At 43.6% G+C, this 24,869-nt stretch overlaps 1 protein-coding gene across 1 annotated transcript in view; it reads left to right on the top strand.

Annotated features, from left to right (window-relative positions):
* POMT2 (protein O-mannosyltransferase 2) overlaps nt 1–24,869 on the top strand; it is a 475,144-nt gene that overhangs the window by 402,400 nt on the left and 47,875 nt on the right. The window contains exon 18 of the mRNA XM_086937548.1: nt 8,175–8,280. Coding sequence (XP_086793674.1) covers nt 8,175–8,280 — 106 coding nt within the window. The remainder of the gene's footprint in view (nt 1–8,174; nt 8,281–24,869) is intronic.

Genomic DNA, 24,869 nt, shown 5'->3' with positions numbered 1-24,869 from the left:
TTTCTAGTTCCTTATATAAAAATTAAGGTACTATTGTACATAATTATGTGTTTTTCCATACCCCTTCTCCCTATTTGTCGCTGTCTGTGTGCGTGTTTTTTACATTTGCAGGTACAATGAAACCTTAAAGTCGCGAAGAATCAGGTCAATATTCCTTTATTCTTCTCACAATTTTTTCACTTTTCACTTATCCCCATTGGTCCTGACGAAAGCCTATAGATCTACTGACTACCAAAGGCTGAAACATGTTGACCTCTTTTTAACAATACCAATGCAATGCACTAGAATCCCTCATCAATTCGCAAAGTGCATCCGTAATTTTTAACTACAGTCCGAACCCAGACTTATTAAAGTGTTCTTGTCTGGCCTTCCGGATTTTTTTATTTTTTATTAATCACACCACTACCCCCCACTTTCCACGATCACTACTGCCTTAAACCTCAAGGCAAACCTCCTGGTGGAGGGTGCACAAGACAAAAAATGACTCAATGATTACGCACGCACGTGTAGAAAAGCGGGGACACAGTATATACCGCAAAAGAGAGACCATCACTATTAATATACACGTGTATGAGAGTCATATATGTTTGGGAGATACCAGGTCCTTGACTTGTGAGCCCAAGGTTTAAGCAGGACCAGTGATCCTTTCCCCCTTCTGATTATGAAGCTACAGTAGAACACCTGGGAGTCAACTGGCATAGAATGCTACTGGTTTTGGAAGATCATGTTTCGCTCAACATGACAGACTTTTTTTCTGACATGGATGAGGAATATAATTGAGAATTTATAAGATGTCTAAAACATTTTTAGAGCACTGATTATAATTTCTATGCCACAATTTAACCCCTCATTTGTTCATTTTCTGCAGCCTGTGCCATTGGAAATAATTTCAGTTCTATAACTCCTATTCCAACAACATGTCATTCAAAAGTACCTCTCTTTGTCATGAATTTAGAATGTTGGTGCTCTCGTTGTTCATTACAACTCTGGTGAAGCTGCATTATAACTTTGTGGAATGTGGCCGATTTATTCAACATGTCAGATATTTATCTCACTTCTATGAGGACGATATGTAAGAGTTTGTAGAAAATGTGCCCTCTTTGCAGTTTGCAGCCATTTTAAAATGAATGGTAAATGAGCAGCTTTGTAATTAGGGGTGTTGGCCACCAATGGGGGCCAGGGCTTAGGCTGCGCATGTAGATGGACATCATCCTTTACATTAAAAAAGGCCCTTCGAAATTCATGCCCAACCCCACGCTGCACAGCCACAGGCCAGGCCCTGCACCCAATCCCAATCCGTGCATTCCAGAGGCCATGTGCAGCGCGGGATGGGCTCCTTGGGGTTTGGGCGCAGTAACTATAACTTGTTGCCTCGCCGTGCACTGCTAAATAACCCACATATTACTACTTCTTTCATGACATAATCTATGACATCATTGATAACATGACTGTAACATCTGAAATTACATCACTAATGGACACTATACATAGTGGGCCACAAGTCATATTTACCTTAGGGCACAAGTTAAAGTTACTTGCATTAAGTATAATAGGGGAATTTCAGTGGTTTTGTTAATTTATTTTCACCCATCTATAATGTCGCTTTAGCCTTTGGTTTAATCATTGAATATATTTACATATATGAAGCCAGTGGTGGTCATCATAGGGTCATTATAGTTATATGTTTCCATAAGAAGTGGATTTTTTGGTTTGCTGACTACTTTGGTGATGTTTGACGAATCTTCACGAAACTTCCCCCAAAAAAGTTAATCTCACTCAGTTCCTTCCTCTATAGTTTCAGGGTGGTCCATCAAGCAGAGGCTGATGGACCACCTTTTTTCAGGGACTCAGTTTTGTTGAGAATATATATATTGAATGGGTCTGGTGTTTGCATAAACAAAGAAGCCCAAGGCCATCTGGTTTGTAAATGTCATCATATCCCTGCGATTGCATTTGGGTTTGTTGGCTTGAAAAAGCTTTTCTTCAAAGTGCATCTAGCAATGCATAGTGACTGAACTTACAATGTTTTAGTTTTGTTTAATAAACCCCCCTTCCAGTCTGAGGTAGTGTCTAGGTGATCTTCCAGGTCCTGTATATGTTTTTGGTCGTAGAAAGACTTTTATTGAAGGATATGTCCGTTCTTGTTAATTAAATCTCTGAGGTCAGTTCTGACTTATTATCTAGACGACTCATGTACGAGCCAATAATGGTAACGTCTTTCATGTTGTTGCCATACCCGTACTGTGTTAGCTATGATGCTTATCCACAGTGAAGTGTACATGGGAACTTTGAGTTGCACTCTGTGTATGGTCAATTAATCTATGAAGTTCTCAAAATATTGTCTAGCTTGTTCACATACACTGGACCTGAAAGTAAATACAGGTATCATGTTTTTTTGGATTAAATGTGAGTGCCCTTGAAAAATATTGTCTGTCTTTGAGACCCTGAGCTTGTACTGAAATCCCTACTACCCAATTGCAAAATATGAAACTTTAAAGGTATGATAAGGAGAGGAAATTCACCCAGTGACCACTCGTATATGGCATGATTTATTATGTTTCATTATTCACCCAGACTGCATAGACTGGGAAGGTTGTAAAGGAGGGCCCTCTGATTCCACTTCATCATCCATGATTGCAAAAGCTGGCATAGCTTCCCCTCTCAGAGACAGTGTCGACTAGAGAGTTAAAGGCACAGCAGTACATGGGCTCAGGAAAGTGGTGTGCGCACAATGTGAGGATTGTTTGGATTCTCCATGTTGTACCTGGGAGGTGGAACCTTTTTTACAAGTCTCATAAATTCATTCTGTCAAATAGTGGAGGTTTGTAGTCAAAGTACACATGTAATAATGGCTCTTAAGGCTTTACTTTACCTAATGCAGTGTGTAGCCTACATATAAGAAGACGTGTGCCCAAAAATGGTTTTACTTTGGATTCTTCAGAAATCGATTGGTCAAACTCAAACTGGATTTGTAAAGCTCTGCTTATCACCCGTGAGGGTATTCAGGAAGCTGGGGGTTGCTTCTGCTAGGTATAGTTAGTCCAACAGCCAGGTCTTCAGACCTTTCCTATATTTCTGCCGAGTTGGAGGGGGAGGCTATTCAAGGTCTTGGCGGGCAGGTATTAGAAGGAACTTCCACCGCTACTGCTTCAGTGGAAGCGGGGAGTGTGGGTGCGGGGGAGGGAGGTGTAGCACATTTGTTGGAAGGGTTGGTGGAAGTTCAACCTGTGGTTGATATAGGCTGGTCTTTGATTGTGCGGGGGCCTGTAGGTCTGGGTTAGCATTCTGAAATGGCACCTTTTGGGGATGGGGAGCCAGTGAAGTGTTCTGAAGTGAGGGGTGATGTGGGCCCGCCTCGGGAGGACGAGCCTGGCTGCTGAGTTCTGAATGATCTTAAGTCTGTTTAGCAGCTGTGAGGTGATACCCACGTATAGGGTGTTGCCGTAGTCCAGATGGATAGGGACGGTGCATCTGGTGCTGGTGGGGAGCCATTTCAAGATTTTTCAGAGCATTTGGAGAACTAGGAAGCAGGCTGAGGATACTGCGTTTATCTGTTTTTTCATGGTGAGTTTGCTGTCAAGTATGATGTCTAGGTTCCTGGTGAGTTCTTTGGGTGTGGGTTAGGGTCCCAGTTCTGCTGCCCAACAGGAATACTCCCATAGGGATGTATTCCTCCTGAAGAGGAGTACTTCCGTTTGGTCAGTGTTGAATTTGAGGCAGTTGTTTTGCATCCAGCTGGCAACACTGGTCCTGCACAGGTGGAAGTTGGCCTTGGTGTTTTGGGGGTCTGCAGATAGGGAGAGGATGAGCTGTGAGTCATCAGCATAAGATGATGTTCAGAGGCGTCATATAACTGTTGAGCAGTGTGGGTCTTAGTGAGGACCCTTGGGGACGCCACAGATGATGTCCTTTAGGCCCAAGGCGTAGGGTGGAAGGTGGATAACCTGGGGTCTTCCTGTGAGGAAGGATGCAATCTTCTTTAGGGCATCCCCTTAGATCCTCATCTGTTGGAGTCTTTTTAGGAGGGAGTAGTGGGACAGGGTGTCGAAGGCTGCAGAGAGGTTCAAGACTGCGGTTTTTCCCTGGTCTAGGAGAGACCTGATGTCATCCGTGGTTGCGATTAGAGCGTTTTTTGTACTGTGATTTGAGCAGAACCCGGATTGGGATGGGTCCAGGAGGTCGTTGTTTTCTAGGTGGTTGGCTGTTGATTGCTTTTTCCAGAACTTAAGCTGTGAAATGGAGCAGGGGGATGGGCCGTGAGTTCTTGAGCTCTTCATTTGCCGATAGTTTTTGGCGGTGTGGTTTGACTTCCACTTGTTTCTATTCCTCTGGGAAGGTGGAGGTGATGGAGTTTGAAGATGGCGGTGAGCTGATGGTACTGTTCCGCAGGTTAAACATGTGGTGGGGGCAGGGGTTCCTGGGTGCTCCTGGGTGGATGGAGCTCATGATGGTGGAGGGGATCTGTGTGGTGAGTTAGTCCCAAGTTCTAATCCTTGGGTTTGAGTGGGAGCTGAGAAAGAAGTCTGCTAGGGTATCGCAGAGATCTTGAGAGGGGATGATGGTGTTCTTGGTTGCTCAGGGGTTGGAACACTCTGACAAAGCTGAAGAGTTCTTTGCTGTGGTTGGAGCTAGCTTTGAGTTGGGCGGTCAGGGTGACCTTTTTAGCGTGTTTTAGGCGCTGGTGTTAGTTGTTGAGAGCCAGTTTGAAGGTGGATCAGTTGTTGGCTGATTTTGTTGCTGGCTGTGAAGACCCATAGAGGTTCACCGTGTGTCCGGCGATGTGCGTGTGGTTGGTGACAATTTGAGTGAGGCCGAGATGTTCATGCTCTTGAGTAGGTTGGTGTTGTGGGGGTCTTCAATGTGGAAATTGAGGTCTCTGAGGAAGAAAAAGTTATTGAAGTTGATGGCTAGAGGGATGATGAAGTCAGAGATGGCCTCGCAGAAGGCGGAGCGTGGCCGTGGCGGTCTGTATGTGAGGGTGCCCCTTATGGTGGTCTTGCCTTCTTTATTGAGTTGCAAGTTGAGGTTTTTCATGATGGGGATGGTGTTATTGGTGCCATCTATGCAGTGGAGGAATTCTTTGTCTCTAAAGGCTATTCCACCTCCATGTTTGTTGATGCGGTCCCAGTGTATGATCCTGTATATGTTTGGTGTGACGGTGGCGATGTCAGGTGCTTATGCGGGGTTGAGCCAGGTGTCAGGGAGGAAGATGACTTAGGGGTGGGGGAGGTTATGGTGTCCCAGATCTCAGTGGTGTGTTTGTGGAGCGATCAGGAGGCATTGGAGTTGTCCTGGCTCAGTGATGATGTGCAGGTGCCCGTGGGCGAGCAATTTGCCGTTGCAGGAGAAGAGGCACTGTCAGCAGGAGAAGGGTCCTGCAATTGATTGTGGGGATGGATGCTCAGCTGCAGATGTTGCTACAGGGTCCGGGATTCAGGCGTAGACGGGCTTGTCTTTGTGGCGCGCCCGTGCCGTTGCCTTCATTAAGTAGGTTCCTGGGAGGGGCGCTGGGTGGCGTCAACAGAATGCAGGAAGCGAGAGGTAGAGTGGTGCTGAAGGCACCAAAAAACAAGCATGGAGAGCTCAGTTAAGAGGAGGCAAAAGTCAGACAGAAAACACAGTTAAGGGTCAAAAGGAGGCAAAATTCAGCTAAAAATGCATAGTTAGGAGGAGGCAAAAGTCCGATAAAAGCACAGTTCAGTGGGCAAAAGTCGGATGAAAAAAGCACAGTTAAGGGGTCAAAAGGAGGCAAAAGTCAGGGCTAATGAGGGTTAAGAGAGCAGAGTGTGGATAAACAACAGTGTAAAAAACTTGCAGAATGGTGTGCACTCGAGCGGAGAGCTCGGCCTGCAGCTCCGGTGGGGAGCTGGACGAGGGACCTGCTCAAAGAGGTCGCTCAGGTGCCTCCATTAAGTAGCTTCCTGGGAGAGTTGCTGGGTGGGGTCAACAGAAGGTGGGAAGAGAGAGAGAGGGAGAGTAGTGATGAAGGCGCCAGAGAACGAGCAGGGAGAGAATGGGAAGAATGCGGTTTATAGGAAACAGTTGAGAGGAAGAACAAGCAAAAGGCATATCAAAAGGAAAGTTAAGAGGAGGCAAAAAAAGGATACAAATCCCAGTTAAGTGTTCAAAAGTAGGATAAAGAGAACAGTAAGAGGAGGCAAAAGTTGGATAAAAAAGCAGTTATGAGGAGGCAAAAGTCGGATAAAAAAAGCACAGTTAAGAGGAGGCAAAAGTTGGATAAAAAAGCACAGTTATGTGGAGGCAAAAGTTGGATAAAAAAGCACAGTTATGTGGAGGCAAAAGTTGGATAAAAAAGCAAAGTTAAGAGGCAAAAGTAAAAATTAAAAAAAAACACAGTTTAGAGGCAAAAGTCTAGTAAAAATCGGATAAAAAGTACAGTTAAGGGGCAAAAGTAAGATAAAAAAAATCACAATTAAGAGGAGGCAAAAGTCCGGTAAAAAAAGCACAGTTATGTGGAGGCAAAAGTCTGATAAAAAAGCCCAGTTAAGAGGCAAAAGTCAAATAAAAAAAAGCTCAGTTAAGAGGCAAAAGCCGAATAAAAAGCACAGTTAAGGGGGCAAAAATCAGATAAAAAGTACAGTTAAGGGGCAAAAGTAGGATAAAAAAATAATCAGAATTAGGAGGAGGCAAAAGTACGGTAAAAAAAGCACAGTTAAGAGGATGCAAAAGTCGGTTAAAAAGCACAGTTAAGTGGGCAAAAGTCAAATAAAAAAACACAATTAAGAGGAGGCAACAGTTGGAAAAAAACACAGTTAAGAGACGCAAAAGTTGGATAAAAAAAGCAGTTATGTGGAGGCAAAAGTCAAATAAAAAAATACAGTTGAGGCAAAAGTCGAATAAAAAGCACCGTTTAGGGGGCAAAAATCGGATAAAAAGTACAGTTAAGGGGCAAAAGTAGGATAAAAAATCACAATTAAGAGGTGGCAAAAGTCCGGTAAAAAAAAAGCACAGTTAAGAGTAGGCAAAAGTTGGTTCAAAAGCACAGTTCAGTGGGAAAAAGTCAAATAAAACAACACAATTAAGAGGAGGCAACAGTTGGAAAAAACACAGTTAAGGGAGCAAAAAGAGGCAAAAGTTGGATAAAAAGCAGAGTTAAGGCGGCAAAAGGATGCAAAAGTCAGATAAAAAAGCACAGTTAGGAGGAGGCAAACGTCAAATAAAAAAAGGTTAAGGGGGCAAAAGGATGCAAAAGTCGGATAAAAAAGCACAGTTAAGGAGCAAAATGAGACAATTGGATAAAAAGCAACGTTCATGGGGCATAAGGAGGCCAAAGTGAGATAAAAAAGCAGAGTTAAGGGAAGGCAAAAGTTGGATAAAAAAAGCACAGTTAGGAGGGCAAAGGGTGAGTCAAAAACCATAATTAAGAGGAGGCGAAAGTTGGATAAAAAGCACAGTTAAGGGGGCAAAAGGTGGCAAAAGTTGGATAGAAGGCACAGTTAAGGGGGCAAAAGACGGCAACAATTAAATAAAAAGCACAGTTAAAGGGGAAAAGGTCGGATAGAAAAGCAAAGTTAAAAAACACACAATTAAGAGGTGGCAACATTTGGATTAAAAAAGCACAGTTAAGTGGGCAAAAGACATAAAAAAGCACGACTTAAGAGGAAGCAACAGTCTGATAAAAAGGACCGTGAAGGGGCAAAAGGACACAATCAGATAAAAAGCACAGTTAAGGGGCAAATGGAGGAAAAAGTCAGATAGAAAAGCAGAGTTAAGAGGAGGCAAAAGTCAGATAAAAGAAAAGCACAGTTACGGGGCAAAAGTCAGATAAAAAGCACAATTAAGGGGCAAAAGTCGGATAATAAAGCACAGTTAAGCAGAGGCAAAAGTCAAACAAATGCAGAGTTAAGAGGAGGCAAAAGTCAGATTTAAAAAAAAGCACTGTTAAGTGGGCAAAAGATAAATAGCGGAGAGCTCGGCCTGCGGCAGCGTTGGGGAACTACTGCATGAGTTGGTGCAGTAATATCTCCTCTAATCTCTGCTAACAATGCAGACCGAGAAAGTCAATTAGAGAGGGAGTGAGTAAGTGCATTTTTGGGTGATAATATTTCACCTGCAATTTTTCTGTGCATACGAGGTCTGGAGCTTTACTCATTAGGGTATAATCTGAGGTATGAAATAATGCCTCACTGGCCCTCTCACTTCTTCCCCTGCAGGTGATCTGGTGGCTGAATCTGGGCTGCATTGGCATCTATCTCCTCATGGCTTTTGTTGCAGCAGTCTCCTTACAACGGGGTATTGAAATGGCAGATGGCGCAAAAGGTATGCTTGTGCTTTTTACATGAATTAGTTTCCTATATTTATACTATCCATTAAATATACTATACCTGGTAAACGTCAGCAGTTGGTTATTACCCCCTTAGGACAAAGTTCAAAGTAAGGTGCTTGTGACTATGTACATAAACTGCACAAAACGAACAAAACCCATTGCACTTGTTGTAAAGTCCCTTCAAATGCCCCGTGGGCTGCTTACCAAATTACATCTTACTTCAGTGTACAAGAGCTCTGACCCAGCTGTTATACTTACACTGTGTCTTTCGTTAGGTATGTGAGGGATGAGTTATTTGTTTTTAAGTGTTTATGGAGCATTGTTCTCCCACCAAAAATTGTGCTCATAGTGCGGTTCGAAGGTCCATTGCTCCATGCTTTACCTCGCCCTACTCCCAGATGACTGACACTCCCCTTATCTTCATCTTGAAACTTTAAATAAATAAATAAGTAATTTACGACTTTATCCGTTATTGGATCTTGCATAGTTAATGCATTGTTGGTTTAACCTCAGTCTTGTTAAAACTGAAAAACCAGTGCTTCATGAAATTGGTCACCAAGATACTATTTTTACTTCAATATGTACTTAAAAAACATTCTTGATAAACATTACAATAATAATACAGGTTAATCTATTGTTTGTCACTTCTTGTGCTACCAAACTCCCACACAGCCTTTTGATTATCACATGTCTACAAATATAAACACCTTACTGGTCCTTCTGCTCAAACGCCCCCAGAATGCAGTAGCTATTTTCAGCTCCTAGAACCCTCTTCATCCCTTTGTCTCTACCACCCTATGTCATTGAATTCTCATAGCCTGGTGAAGCTAAAAAGCAGGACCATTAATTTGATGTCACTTGTCTGTAATGCCTTGTATCGCAAGCCTTAATCACTGCATGTACCTTTGTGCTTCATAACTGAGGTTACAGGCAGATCTGGCTTTTCGCTTGGCAGCATCCCCCATAGAGAAAATAGTTTGGCACCCATTATGAACTCCATTTCCGTTGCTTCTAAGCTGCTCCCCAAATTCCTTCTTGGCAAAAAGCTCTTTAAAACACCCAAAGGCATCTTAAGACTCAGATATTGATATTGATCAGTGCAAGCCAGTTAAAATGCATCTCTAGTCAACTTACTTTTTAAGTCTGATGTGACAGTGCTGCTGTCTGCAAACACTATGGTTAACAGCTCTTCAAAATACACATAGACTTGGATTTGGCTCTGCCTAGAGGAGTATTTCTCTCTCACCTCATACTTTTGTCTGTTTGGTCTATCATTTGGCTTGCATTGCATTTTACATCTCAAAAGAACACTAACATTCACATAATAAATGTTTTATCTCGTAGGTGCACTGTATACATCAAATAGGTATTTCTATTTTGTTTTTCCACTGTACCAGACTTTTTAATGTTTTAATCTGGACTAAAATGCAAGCCAGACCTATTCGCTTTGACAATATTTTCTCTATGGGGCACCAATTCCATTATCCATAAAAAAAAAAATGCTTGAGATTGATTATAACTAACGCATTGATTGAATGGGGTCGGGTGGGCAGGTTCATTCCTTAACATGCATTGTTTAAGAAAGTAGAGCTGTATTTTTCAATGGAAAGTTTGATTGTGTGGGTACGAAGATGGTGTGTCAAGTTTGATACGGTTGTTTATCTGAAGAGGGCACTTTAACTTGGTGGTGGTTTCAACAAAGTAGGCAAGAGTTCGAATTCCAGAGTCTGGGGCTGGCATACTTTGAATGGGACAGACCTATCGCTTTTCAGAATTGCTGCTATACCTGAAGTAGGAAAGACCTAATTACTAAGTGAACACCTATGATGCAATGATGTTATACTCCTTGTAACAATATACATATTTTACACTTCACAACCAACAGTGTACATTTATAATTTAAATAAGCAAGTAGAAAGGACAGTTTTAGTGTAAATTTCCCAAATTCACAGTCAGTTACAGCGTAGGCATCAGCAGTATACATTTTCTCTGCCACAAACTCACAAGTTAGATACATTACAGGGAGTAGCAATTCTTCATTCGAAAGTTGCAGGTACAGGCTGACAGCACAATAATCTACCTTCCATTACTCGTGTGAGTAGTTCATCTTGACCTGTTCATTTCTTTTCACTTACTTTGAATTGCAATTTTAGACAAGCATTTAAATAGTAAAACTGCAGGTACCCAAATACATAAATAAAATGATGATCAGATGTGGTCCTGTGTCTGACACAAGCCATCTTAAGCACTCTGTAGCATAATGGAGAGAACAGTTAAACGTAGTTGAGTGTACTGCAATGTTATATAACCAAAACGCCTGATGCCACGTGTTGAGTCTCGATAGTTCACCATGTCCTTTAATTGTTCACCTTCTGATACTTGCAGTTTTATGTTTTCTGTACGAATGCAAGACATTATTTATCAAAAAGCAGACTATATTTCTGACTAATATTTCTAAAATGCAGAATACTCACCTTTAGAATGACTCTAGGCACCAGACTGGGTGCTCTCTCTGCGTTATTAGGTGGGGCCGAATGTCTCCTCAGTGACTTCATACCACTCCGGAAGTGTCGGAGTGGACTTGCGTATAAAGCCACCCCTGCGCTCTGACAATAGTTCTTTTCTTTCTCCGCCCATCACTGTGGATCTCCTCTCCAAGCTTTGTCAGTTTTAGATGACTTTCAAATTTAGCACAGAGTGTGTGCCAGGGACAATGTATTTCTCAAAACTAAGAGTATTCAAGCCATGCCATGACTGTAGAAAACAGACGCCAGTCACAGACCAACACTTCACCTTACAACACTTGCTTATGGTGTTTGGCATCTGTTCACACCATCATGCATCCTGAAGGCAACCTGGGAGCAAGAGGTGCAGCTTTATGTCACCAAGCATATGAGGCAGTGGGGTTCAAAACCGAGGTCCCACTCCAAGTCACAACCATTCTTGGTTGGAAGGTAGGCCCCAAGCAAAATTTAATTCCCACTCAAAGTATTCTAGTGAGTCCAAGACAAAAGTGAGCCATAAGCATAAGAAATCCAAGTGAGACTCGTCCCTGATCCTGCCACTTGAAGTCTGGTAAGGAGATTATTTTAAGGGTGCAGCGTCCTCTGACTCCGAGCCGCTACCGCATTCGATCCTGATGCTCTTTGAATTTCCAGGGATGTTGTTGACCTTGCAGGAAATATTGACCTTCAAGGGGGCCAAACTGCACATTTTTCAGATTCTACCGGCTCATTCTCATGCACTTTCAGGCCACATGGTCCTCTGTCCCCTGATGGTCTTCCACTGGCAGCCAGTCAAGGTCCTCCCCCACCTACTATTCCATGCGGACTTCCACTCAGGCCCCACTCCCGTGCCAAAGCCGTTCCAGACTTCATCTCCCATCTCAGGCCTCACGCCACTTGGTTCTGTGCCTATGCCGGCAGTGCCACAAGCAGATCCAACTGTAAATCTGGCTTCTGACTTTACCCTTGGCCTCTCCCCTCAACACCAATGCTATCAGATGATGGAGGCCCTTTTCCGCTCCTACTCTGATGTGGTTCAGGGCATGTCAAATGTTCCTCACAACACTTATGATGACTAGGATGCGAACAGTCTGCTTTCCCTCATTACTGATTAAGGACTGTCCTTGGACAGCTCAATAGTGCACCAGAGACCGAAATGGACTCTCCATCTGGTGCACCAATGGTAGAAAGTTCCTCTTTTGCTGTAATAGTGTGAGAAGCAGCAGAAGTGTCAGACTTGCTATTGGCTACTCTGAAGAAATTAGTCAATAAATTGGCTAAGTTTCCCAACCATGTCCTATTGCATCTGAGCCATGGTTACTATTTAGCAAGGCCCCTATGAATACTTTCCTGGCTATTTGGTCTAAACTGTGCTCAACCCCTCTGAACAGCTGGCCTGTGATCAGATTGCACTGACCACCCACTAGGAAACCCTGATTTTTGACCAGACACCCAATGTCTGAAAGCCTTGTGGTATAGGTATCCACAAGCAATGTCAATCCAAATGCTTTTCCTTTGACCCCCTATACCCACTCCCTAGATAGGGAGTGGAAACATATCAAGTCTTTGGCAAGGTAATATTTTTCTCTGCTAGCATTGCTTTACACTCTTTAAATGCACTGTACGTTCTCAGCACGTAAACCCATGCTTTTGGGACATGGCCAGTGTTATCATTGCTGGTCGATCCAACAGGAACTCTCTCACTCAAATGGTCTAAAATAGACAGTACAAAGTGTCTGCAGGTCTGGATACCACTGATTCAATGGGCCATGCTATTGGCACTTGTCTGGCACTTAGAAGGCTTGCCTGGATGCAATCAACTGAGTTTTCAGGGGATGTCCAAGCAGTCCTTATGAACATGCTCTTCAACGGCTCTAGACTGTTCGGAGAGAAGACTCACTGGGCACCCAAGTGATTAAATGGTAATTGTGCCACAACTTGATGCTTGCGGTTATTGTCACCAGCCAGGCAATTCCACCAGCAGTATGGAAAGTTTAGAGGCTTTTCCAGAGGCCTGGCTTACCTGCAGCTTTGGCCTTCCCAGCCAGTGCAACGGCATATTCTGCTTTTTTTAGTGCAGAGGGCATTGTAGGGATTGAGGCTGTTTACTCCAGCAGAAACAGAAACACTCTAGTACATCCTCCCCTACAACAGTGGTTCCCAAGCCACTTTAATTTGCCCTCTCTTTCCCGCGGTCAGCTGGTGGGGTCAGGATGCAGTATTTCTGTGCAGGTGGCTGAACCAGCAGAACATCTTTTTGGTTAGCAATCACCTAGAAGAGTCCCTGAACACCAGAGCAAACTAGCTAAGCAGGTGCCAGCTGTCGGAGCACTAGTAGTATCTGTGGCGTGAGCTGGCACAGGGCATCTTCAATTAGTGTGGCATGCTCTGGCTGGATCCGTTCGCCATCATCAAGAATGTACAGTGTCAAATCTTCTGCGCACTGGGGTTTCCTCCCAAAAGTTAATTGTTAAATGCACTCCATCTGCGATGGGACACATTGCAGACGTCTCCTGTGTATGTTCTCAACACTCAAAAGAAAAAAAACTCCCAACTTTGAGGGAACATAGATTTGATTTCAGACTAGATGGCTGGCTCAGTGCCTGACTCTAGAGTGCTCTTAACTTAATGGGTCTTATTTCTTCTACTCCGGTAACTCCCTCACATTTAGTTTGTGCTGCAATGGAGCAACAGCTTATGAACTCTTTGTGGCTGGTTCGCCTATTTAAGCTCCTTTCCGACTGAGAGTTCACTGTGTTGAGTGTGCCTATTCAAGCGCCTCAGTGCGGTGCATTGGAGAATGTTGGTGTACCCACATTATGACTATCAAGATTCTATCACTGCATTTTTGATACTTGTTACTAATTATTTTCACATAATCTTACACAGGTTTTGAAATGACACCAAATGTTAAAGTCAACCCAGTGTGGCAAGCTATCTGTGCCTATTTGATTTGGTGTTATATGTTCTGCTCAATGATAACCACATAGCAGGCAGCAGTGGGTATTATTCTTTCAACTTATCTATAAAAGCTTTCACTATAGTGTAAAATGCCTTTTCATGTGCACTTTTCTAAATGGAAGGAGCATACATAAGTTCTACGTATTATTTCTACTGCATGAGTGTCTAAGACCTTAAACACTCATTCTCTCTACAACCGCTACCTATATATTTTTATGGGCTCATCTGCCAATAGATTCTCAGGTTATTTGTTCCTTTGAGCTCTACTCCTTTGTATGTAAATGAGCTTCTGTGACCAGACACCTCAGGCTCCCATCTGTTCCAATGCAGATGATAATGTGAGTACTGTAACACAATCACAAACAAGGGCTATATTGAGAAATAATAGGCCTCCAAGTCACAATGCTGTGGTTATGTAGTTTTTTGTTAGTTTTCAATTTATGTTCATTTTCAGCAATTCTGCGGGTAACTTGTTTCTCAGTTTATCACTTTATATCGTCCCTTACCCTCCATCAGTTAAACGTGAGGTTTGACACAGGATATGTTGTTAGTGTTCCTAGACCATGCCACAATCCCTTTGTTCTCGATTTGCCAGTAGTTATTTTGTCCACACGCTGGTCTAGCATGGCCTTCTCAAAGCAGAGAGTGCTGTTCTAGGAATAATAGTCGGACATGAATGAAATTGTCAGAGCTGCAAATTGTGATTGAAAAAAGCTGAAAATGCACCACTTTAAAGAATATCATATCATGACACACTAAAAGTCCTCTTTCCCTGTTAGAAACTAGCTCCCTCTCCAATCACAAGTTGTCCGTCTTTTCCTTGGACCACGTATAGAACATACGGTCCCCATACCTGAAGTCGATCCTCTGGAGGCCGATGTTAACCTCCAAAGCTGGATATGCTCTGCCTTAGATGCCGTTCTGCCCATGAAAATGGTGAACAAAAAGAACGGTGACCGTAAGTCCTCCTGGTACACGCCTGAACTGAGGATGATGAGGAAAAAGTGCAAAAAACTCGAGCGAGAATGGCGTAAGAACTGGGCGTCTAACACTAGATCAGATTACCGCGAAGCTATTAGATCCTATAAGGCGGCTCGCAATCTGACTAAAGCTGCCTTCCTCGAGGAAAGAATAAAAACCTCTTCTAATTCCTCGAGGGAGACGTATAAGATTGTTAAGGAGCTGCTTAAAGTACCCATTCCACCTGTATCACAAGATGGGAGCAAAGACAAATGTAACCAACTGGCCCATTATTTTCACACCAAGATTCGTAACATTCTAGCCAGTCTTCCCCAGCATGCCCCCAGGCTGGATAAAGTTGAGCCAGACATCGCTCCAGACAGGGTAGTGTTGGACAGCTTCACACCTATCTCGAGGGAGGTTTTCTGTGCAGAGCTGTCTGCTCTTAAGATCGGCTCTCCCCTTGATCCCATGCCTATCCATGTCCTCAAGCGGTTTACTGACACCATTGCCGCCCCCGCAACAGCCCTGCTAAATGCCTCTTCCAACCAGGGCATAGTACCACCTAGCTGGAAGCAGGCGATGGTAAAGGCGCTATTAAAAAAACCAGGCCTCGATCCCGCGGACCTGTCAAACTTTCGTCCCATCTCTTTACTGCCGGGCCTCAGCAAGATCGCTGAGAAATGCGTCAACCGGCAGCTATCAATTTACCTTGAGTCCAATGACCTGCTGCGACGGTCTCAAACGGGCTTTCGTCCCGGGCAGGGAACTGACTCGCCCTAATCGCCATGGTGGAGGAGGCCAGATGCATCTTAGATTCAGGAGGATCCGCGGCTGTGGTCCTCCTGGATCTAAGCGCTGCATTCGATACTGTGGACCATCGTATCCTGATTCAACGTCTGGCCGAGATGGGAGTGAGAGACGTGGCTCTCAAGTGGCTCACCTCATATCTGAGCGGGCGGGTCTATCAGGTCTTCGAAGGCAACACTAGATCTGAGCCTATCCCCCTTCAGTGTGGAGTCATGCAGGGCTCATCTTTGAGCCCAACGCTTTTTAACGTTTACATGGCCCCACTAGAAGAGGTGGTTTCACCCTTCGGGGTGAAAATAGTGACCTACGCAGACGACACACAACTGGTCGTCTCGCTGTCTCTCTCAGAAAGTCATGGTGAAAAGTTTGCCTCCTGTTTATCAGGCATTATGTCCTGGATGTCAGGCTCCCGACTAAAACTCAATGGCACCAAGACGGAGCTGATGCTCCTGGGCACCTCGGTTACCTCTCTCCCAAAAACCATGTGGCCCCCCTGTCTGGGCGCCCCCCCCTCCCCTAAGGATGCAATAAAAAGCCTGGGGGTCTGGTTCGAGCCGGAGCTGTCAATGGGAACACAGGCCAAAAGGGTTGCGGGGACCTGTTATGGCCTGCTCCGATCAGTGCGGAAAATTCTTCCGCTACTCCCGCCCAACTCCAGGAAACTTCTGGTGCAGGGGCTTATTCTATCTAATAAACAACAGAGGTACCAGAGGGTCTCAGATCAATGTGCCCATAAGTAAAGAGAACCAACCGAGAACCCACATTTACTCACAGGTTGTGTCACAGAGAGCTCTCCAAGGATGAGGAAAAATACCCATCAGTCACCATTCGGATCCGCCCTTCATCATTTGGGATTTTATCCGTACCACCCGTCATAGGTTACTAGTGCTCTACTCGGAGGTCAACCCGGTGGTAGGGGGTATCCTCAGTGAGTGTAAGAGACGACAGTGTGGTATACCACTCGATGTAGGTGAGTGGCAGAGAAAGTGGGACTGGGGTGTGCAGTGCAGAAAAAGTGTGAAAAGAAAAAAACCAAGAAAAAGTGTGTTTAAAATTGGTTTAGAAAAAGCACTAGACAAAGATTTATTCCAGGTGTGCTTGACATACCAATGTTAAAAACAGTGAAACCGCAAACTGTCTGTTTATGTAGACAGCCTCAGGTCAATATGGTCGACTAGTTTCAGCAATTTAAGGACTATTTTGTCCTTGCTTTCATCAGGACCAGAAATAAAACAAATGCTACTACACCAGGTGAAGAAGTAAATCAGAAACAAAAAGTGACACCAAAGAAACATAAACAAGTGCACACGGTCACCTGAATGCTCCGGGTGCCCTTACAGTCTGTGCAAGCCACTGTAGAAAGAAAATGAGGAGGTATAGCTCTCAATAGTAAAAGGGCCAAACAGTAGAACCATCAATTATGATTTAAACTAGAACACACAAAGTGTTATTTAGAAAAAGCACTAACTAAGTGCAAACGCAGTTTGAATACATTTGGAGGGAGATTTCAAAATGCCAAATGTTAGTGAGCTCTTACCTAAATCTATAAGGCAGGCTGGCCTCACCCCACCTGGCAGAGGCTCAGGGGAAAATGAAGCACCGCTCTAGAAAACATGTAGGACACACGTTAAAACATAAAATGCACATGACAGAACAAGGCTCCTCTCACAACCATTAGCCGAAAATACATGGTCCAATTAACCAACAAAAGTGGTGTCATACTCTGGTAAAGGACTCCATATGAGTAAATACCCTTGGTGGAAAATGCTCGAAAAAGCGGCAGAGTGCAAGGGCTCCTCTTACCTAACCGTCGGTACTCCTGGCCGGCGTCCTGGCCGTCTGGGGAGGTACCGACAACTGGCGAAGGACTGTAGATAAACCTCACACTCATTGGGTACGTGGTCACGTGGGGCGTTTGCTAGCGTCTCTGGATTGGTGTAGACGCCTAAGGAGCTTTACGTCCACTCGTTGTTAGACCAGGAAAGGTTCGAACGATGTCGAAGTGAACAGCTACAGGCAGGCGGAGGGCCGTATGATAGCCGCGCTGCTATTGGATGCGCGGTCACGTAACGCGCTCAAACGCGTCTCGTGATTGGACAGAGTGCGTGTTGAGGTGCACTCCTATTGGGGAACCGGGTCAGTGGCTCGTGCCGGGTCTGCCTCAGTAGTCAAGACGACGAGGGTAAACAAAAGGGGTTAAACAAGTCGTGGTGATACACGGACATTACCAAATAAATTAGAAAATGTAATCGGAGTACATATGAAGCGCTATTGATTTTAAAGCGCTAGCAGGAAAAATTTAAAATGCACAGGACTCTTAACTCACGAAGAGTTTAATTATATTTATAACATTGAGTCAGGGCGAAGATGTTACACCAGTTAAAGAGCAAATACTACCCACCGGCCTAATAGTCAATGCCAGGGGATCCATAACACGGTATAGTGGTTCACCCACTTAAAAAGAAGGCTAGAAGCAGGGTGTAAATGTCTGGGAATCTTGTGTATCGATCTCCCTCCTGCTAAGGATAAAGCTATCAGTATCCTACTGTGGGTAAGGTTACACTGTAGAGTGAGGCTGAGATAAGACGGTGGTACTGCTGTTACAGAGAGGACCACGGAATGTCGTCATTCAGACCCTCTTTGTGTGTTTTCAATTTAAGGACCCACCTTTGTTCTTTTTTCATTAAGTAGCTGGCCACATCTGGTGTGTGTGTGGGTATGAAAGGTTGTTCAAGAACAGTCCACTCAAATTCTGTGGCTAGGTGTTTGGCTTCCAAGAAATGGGCAGTAAGTTTAGTGGCTTGTCTTGCACATCGGATCGTGCTCTTGTGCTCAGATATCCGTATGCGGACCTTGCGTGTTGTCATGCCCACATACTTGTAACCACAAGGGCAAGTGATAAGGTAGATCACGTGGTCACTATTGCAATTAGTGAACTTTAATTGCTTCCATGGTCTGGTGGTCCCTATGTCAATTTCCAATGTTTTCTTAGTCTGTGCACAGACCTGGCAGTTGCCACAAGGATGATGCCCCTGGACAGGGGGAAGGTTCCACAGTGTGCCTACAGCTCTGGGCATCTCATCGCGTGGCCTGGTATGCACCAGTCTGTCCCTCAGATTGGGGCCCCTCTTAAAGGAGACCAGGGGACGGGGAAGGGTAAGGTGCCCAGAGTTCAATATAGGCCAATGCTTCTTGACCGCACTTTGAATGCTGTTCGAGAGGCTACCAAATGTGTGGACAAAGGTGAGGCGGTCTAGGTCCGGCTTGGGAGGTCTAGGTTCCAGTAGGGCTTCCCGATTGTTATTCATAGCCCTTTTCATGGACCTTTTCACAAGTTTGGGAGGATATTTGCGAGCCACTAGTTGCCTACTCAAATCATTCGAGTGTTTGTTGAAAGCTGTCCTCGTGGAGCAGTTCCTCTGTATCCGTAAAAATTGGCTAAAGGGGAGGCTCTCTCTTAGTGCTCGTGGATGGTTGCTGTCGAATAACAGCAGAGAGTTCCTTGCGGTAGGCTTCCTGTAAAGCTCCGATTGTAGGCCCTCTGGTCCTGCTGTTATCAGAAGATCAAGAAATGCTAGTTGTAGTTGACCGATCTCAATGGTAAATTTGAGGTGATTATTCCTGCTGTTCAGCCACCCCAAGAATTCTAAGCAGCTCTCGTTCGTCCCTCGCCACACAACAAAGACGTCGTCGATGTACCTTTTCCAGGTTTTTAATTTGTCGATGAAAGGATTAGTCTGGTTCAGTACGTGATTTTGTTCAAACGAGTGAACATACAGATTCGCCAGGCTGGGGGCGTAAACGCTCCCCATGCTGGTCCCTGAAGTTTGAAGGTAAACCTGGTCCTCGAATTGAAAAAAGTTTTGTTTCATGGCCAGGGTGGCACAGGCCATTATGAATTGGACGGGAGTAATGCTGTTAAGTTCTCTAGACTCCAGGAGTTGATGTATCACGTCCAATGTCTCATCCTGCGGGATGGAGGTATAGAGTGCCTCAACATCAAATGAAACTAGGAGGTCAGTATCTCTATCAAACTCGATGTTAGGTATCAATTTGAGGAGGTCAGTGGTATCCTTTAGGTAAGTGGGCATTTCCTGCACCATAGGTCTCAAGAAATGGTCCACAAAGGTGGAAAGGGGTTCTAGGGCTGACCCTATCCCGGAAATAATGGGACGTCCTGGGGGCGGTCGTTGCTCCTTGTGAACCTTGGGTAAGGTGTAAAAGTAAGGCATCTTGGGGTGCTCAATGCAGAGGTACCTGGCTTCAGCTGGGGTGATCCATCCCTCTGTGGAGGCTTCCTCCACCATTGCTTTGATGTTTGATTTCAGCTCATCTGTCGGGTCATAGTTCAACGGGGCATAAGATTGTCTCATATTCAGTTGTCTAAGGCACTCTGTTCTATAGACTTGTGTGTCCATTATAACAATCGATCCGCCCTTATCGGCTGGCTTTATTGTTAAGTCTTTATTATCGGTCAAGGACTTGAGTGCTGATTGATGAGATTTAGGCAAGTTGTGAAAAACTTTGTGGTTGGTGCTAAAGAGGTCATCCATTTCTTTCTCTAAAGCCTGCTCATAGGCCAGTACTTGGGGAGGCATAAGATGAGTGGGGGGAGTGAAGGTAGACTTACGCTTCAGTCCGGTATTAACATCTTCTTCACTCTGTGCACTCGCTTCTTTGTCCACGAAGAAGAAGTGTAATCTGATTTTCCGGAGAAACCTGGCTAGTTCTAGCCGGGTTTCAAACTCATCATTATAATGAGTAGGCACAAAGCCTAAACCTTTATTCAAGGCCTCCTCCTCTTGCTGGGTCAAAACATGACTACTCAAGTTGATGACTATACTGGTGCTGCACTGGTCTGTCCGGTCTCCTTGTTCTTTGATGAGTTGCTCCTCAGTGTCCTCCCTTCTGTTGATGTTGATGGGGGGCTGAAGTGAACTTGAGGCTGTGTGTTCCCTCTCTTTCTGCCTCGGGATCTGCCCCGGCCAAACCCTAAAAAAGGCTGCCCATTGAAATTATTTGCTTGAAAATTACCGGGGAAGTTCGGCATGTTTGGACCCATAGGCTGTTGGAACGGGCCTGGTTGTTGTAGTGGGAAGAAAGGGTGCATGCCACCAAACTGCCAAGGATGGGGTGACCACCATTGTTGTTGTTGGTTGCCCCTCCAGTTGTATCTAAAGTTCCTTTTGCCTTGGCCTCGACCTCGTGAGTAGGAGTTTTCACTACCAGTGTCACTGCCTGACGAATTCTCGCCGGAGCTAGATGTGCTATAGGATGATCCCTTCCTACGGGCATTAGTACCAAAGTCTGGGGGAGTGTAAGTATCGCTAGAGTAAGGATAAATTTTCTCGAACTGAAACTTATCAAGATCTTTCTTGAATTTATCCATCTTAGTGTTCTATTGCTTATTCTATCTAGGCTAGATTATAGCGACGCCCTATTCCTGGCGGCCCCAGAGTCAACCCTCAATACGCTCCAAAGAGTCCAGAACGCGGCTGCCAGGCTGCTCACCGGATCGGCAAAAAGATCTTCTGCCAAACCTGCCCTTAAGGCCCTTCACTGGCTGCCGATCCGAGCTAGAGTGAAGTTCAAGTCCCTCTGCATTGTGTTCAGATCACTTCAGGGCGTCGGCCCCCCTATCCTGAGGGACTTGATCCGCCCTTACAAGTCGTTGCGCTCCCTTTGGTCCGACCATGGCAATCTGGAGACAATCCCGAGATCGAAGAGGGCACGGTCTGGTGGCCGCCGGTTTTCCGTTAATGCCGGTCAGCTGTGGAATGCCCTCCCAGTTGCGATTCGGAAGGAACCTAGTCTGGGGAAATTTCAGAAAGCCCTGAAAACCCACTTATTCCCTCTTGACGTCTGAATTTTTGGTGCACGCTGTTGGTAGCTTTGTGTTTCTTTTAGCGCTGGGACGCTCTAGTGCAGCCATGCGCTCTACAAATCAATTTTCATTTCATTTCATTTCATAGAGCTCTGATGCTTTTCAGCGATAGTTGTGTATATTATTAGGACATATTATGTCCTTCCATCCATCCTAATGTAAAGCGCTCTGATATCCTTCGGGATCTTGTTCGCGCTATATAAAACATTATAAATAAATGTGTTATGGGTAAATATCCAGTATGTTTCTTTCTTGTTAGGGTGTTCTGCCATATTTTATCTTGAGATTGCCTTTGATATTTTTCTAGTATTACCCACTTCAGGATTGACTCTTAATGTTTCTTTTCAACACAATGTGGTACCAAAGGTGCTTGCATCTTATGTGTCCTAAATGTCAAATTCTTTTCTCTGAACCTTACTTTGAATTCCCTTCCTGTTTCTCCTACAAAAGTCATATTGCATGGACAGATGATGAGCTATATTACATTATTCGATCTGCTGTTTGTCATGTACTTGAGTGTTAAGTAATATCCATTGGGTGCCAAATTCCCTGTAACTATTGCAGCTTTACCTGAATGGTATGTGCCACACCTGTGGTTATCCTTGATTGGAATTTCTCCTCTACCTATGAATCTCTATACCCATTGTTTATTTTCGGGTAGCTGAGTTTGAACTAGCTTGTCTTTCAGATTTGCATTCTGAGGTAAAGCTAACAGTGGTTTAAGTGTCTCATCATCATCATTGGTGTTTAATACGTGCCAGTTTGAGCTGATCTTGCCATTCGGATTTGAATTTTATGTGACACATACCAGTTTTTCCTGTTTTTTTTCCGTTGATCCGTGAACATTGCGGTGCTATTATATTAATTGACTCTTTTAAATGTATGCCTTACAAGACGGCGTGAGTACCCTTTGCTCCAAAATGTCTGTTTCCATTCCTCTCAGAATCTGCCAGAGGATCAGTTCTGCCTTTGCCTCAAAATATGTCTCCCTGCTCCTTTTGGGGGTGAATTTTAAATGGACAGTGCACAATTTTATCCTCGGAAGTAATTCATTTGACTGTTTCCCCATGGACTGCCAGATGAAGAAATTATAATCAATTTATCAGAAACCTACGTCTAATATTTCATTGTAAATGTATTCTCTTCAAATACCCCATTTCAATAATTGCCACATTTGGCACACAAGTTGGCCCTATTTTGCTCCCTTTTAATTGATGTTATAATCAATTAAGAAGTTGAAAAAGTTCCATAAACCAATAAAAAGGCACAACACGATAAACTCACCTAGTCTATTTCCTGGTATTTCTGAAAGTGTTTGTTTTACACTATTGATTGCCTCCTCTTGAGGAATGTTAGTGTAGAGTGCCGCTACGTCTAATATTACTAAGATTTCTTGACACACCCTACCTTTTTATCATTTCTCCTGTATCTTTGATGTAGGACTCTAAATTGGTGACGATATGTCTTACAAATACATCTACATATTTCATTATCTGTTCTGTCAGAGCATTGAGAGAGTGGGTTGTAGGGGTGGATCTAATGTATCCTTGTGGATATTGGGTACCTCGTAAATGGTGGGAATGTTGAGTTGTGAAGCTCATATCCATTTCTATATATGTCTCACCTTCTTTAGTAGTGGCCTCATTGATTTCAATTTTAAGCCTGTCATTGGAGCTCATTTGTGTTTTCTTTTAATAATGTTCGGGAATAGATAAAGCATTTCTTTCACCTTTTGCTTGCATCTTTATGTATCCATAAGGACTATCCCTCCTCCCTTGTCATAGGGTTTCATAGTAATGTCTCTGTCCTTCTGCAGGGTTTTGAGGGAATCTATTTCCCCTCACTTAAGTTGTTAGGGAACTTGGGGATACATTTGGTGAATATATCCAAACTTTTGATGATGGCTTTTTCAAAGAATGCTACTTCTAGACCTATCATGTTAAATTTGGATGTAACATTGGAGGCCAATCTGAGTCCAGATGAATTGCCTCAGTCACATTTAGAAGGTCTTTGTGTAAAATAAATGTTAAAGAAATTTTTCGCAAAACAAATATATATATATATATATATATATATATATATATATATATATATATATATATATATATATATATATATATATATATATATATATATATATATATATATATATATATATATATATATATATATATATATATATATATATATATATATATATATATATATATATATATATATATATATATATATATATATATATATATATATATATATATATATATATATATATATATATATATTCTTCTCACAAATGTCCCCGTAGCAGAGGGAACTCCATTGGTTGGTGCACGCGTTTGGAGACCGGGAACGTGTCTCCCAGGTAATTTTGTAAACAAAAGGCAAGGACGCGGCACTCCTCTTGAACACGATAGTTTATTTTAGGTCTCTTTGCAAAAACTCCTTGGTCACGGCAGTGTTCTGCCGTGACCAAGGAGTTTTTGCAAAGAGACCTAAAATAAACTATCGTGTTCAAGAGGAGTGCCGCGTCCTTGCCTTTTGTTTACAAAAAAAAAATATATATATATATATATTCCAAAGGACCAGCACTTCGAAGAGCACACAACTTCCAAGCATCAGTAATGCACAGGTTCACCTTTTCCTCGGGTTAATTAGCTGTTGCCCTACGCGTTTCGGAGCCCTTGTCGCTCCTTGTTCACGGGCTTCCACGAAGGCACAGAAATGAAGGACGCACCCTTTTGAGACGTTCATTTATTTGCGTCATTATTTAAACACATCGTATTGCATTCTGGTATATTTAGTTCATATTTTTCATTCGTGTTGTCCTGAGGTAGGCTTGGGTGCCCCCCTCTTAGTTATTTCACTTTAGTAACTTCTGCGCTGCTTTCGTGTCATTTAATATATTATTTTTCTTTACCTTTAGTAGGCCCCCAGGGCAGAGTGAGCCGGCAAGGGTGCTGCTTGAAAATTCCAAAGGGAGACTTGGCACAATTCCAGTGTTTCCAAGGTCCTAATTTGAGGTGGTGCCTCTTCGCGACATGGACTGCCCTACGCGTTTCGGAGCCCTTGTCGCTCCTTGTTCACGGGCTTCCTCAGGACAACACGAAGGAAAAGGTGAACCTGTGCATTACTGATGCTTGGAAGTTGTGTGCTCTTCGAAGTGCTGGTCCTTTGGAATAAATATATATATATATATATACACATATATCATGTATAATCGGCCAAAATATCAAGACTATAAAAGATCCAAAGGGCAGGACCTTTGAAATAAAAGATAAAATAACTTGTGAATCACAATTCGTGGTCTATCAGATACAATGTTTCTGTGGAAAAAAGTACATAGGCTCAACAGTCTGCCCACTCAAAAAGAGAATATTAGAACACACAAGGGCCATCCAGAACAGTGATTTTGGTTATGCGACTGCGAAACATTTAAAAACTCACCCAGGAAAAACTTGGAAAG

The sequence above is a fragment of the Lissotriton vulgaris genome, chromosome 9 (genome assembly GCF_964263255.1).
Source record: "Lissotriton vulgaris chromosome 9, aLisVul1.2, whole genome shotgun sequence".
NCBI lineage: Eukaryota > Metazoa > Chordata > Amphibia > Caudata > Salamandridae > Lissotriton > Lissotriton vulgaris.
Note: the sequence above shows the minus strand (reverse complement) of the source record. Positions and strands in the feature narration are given on the sequence as shown.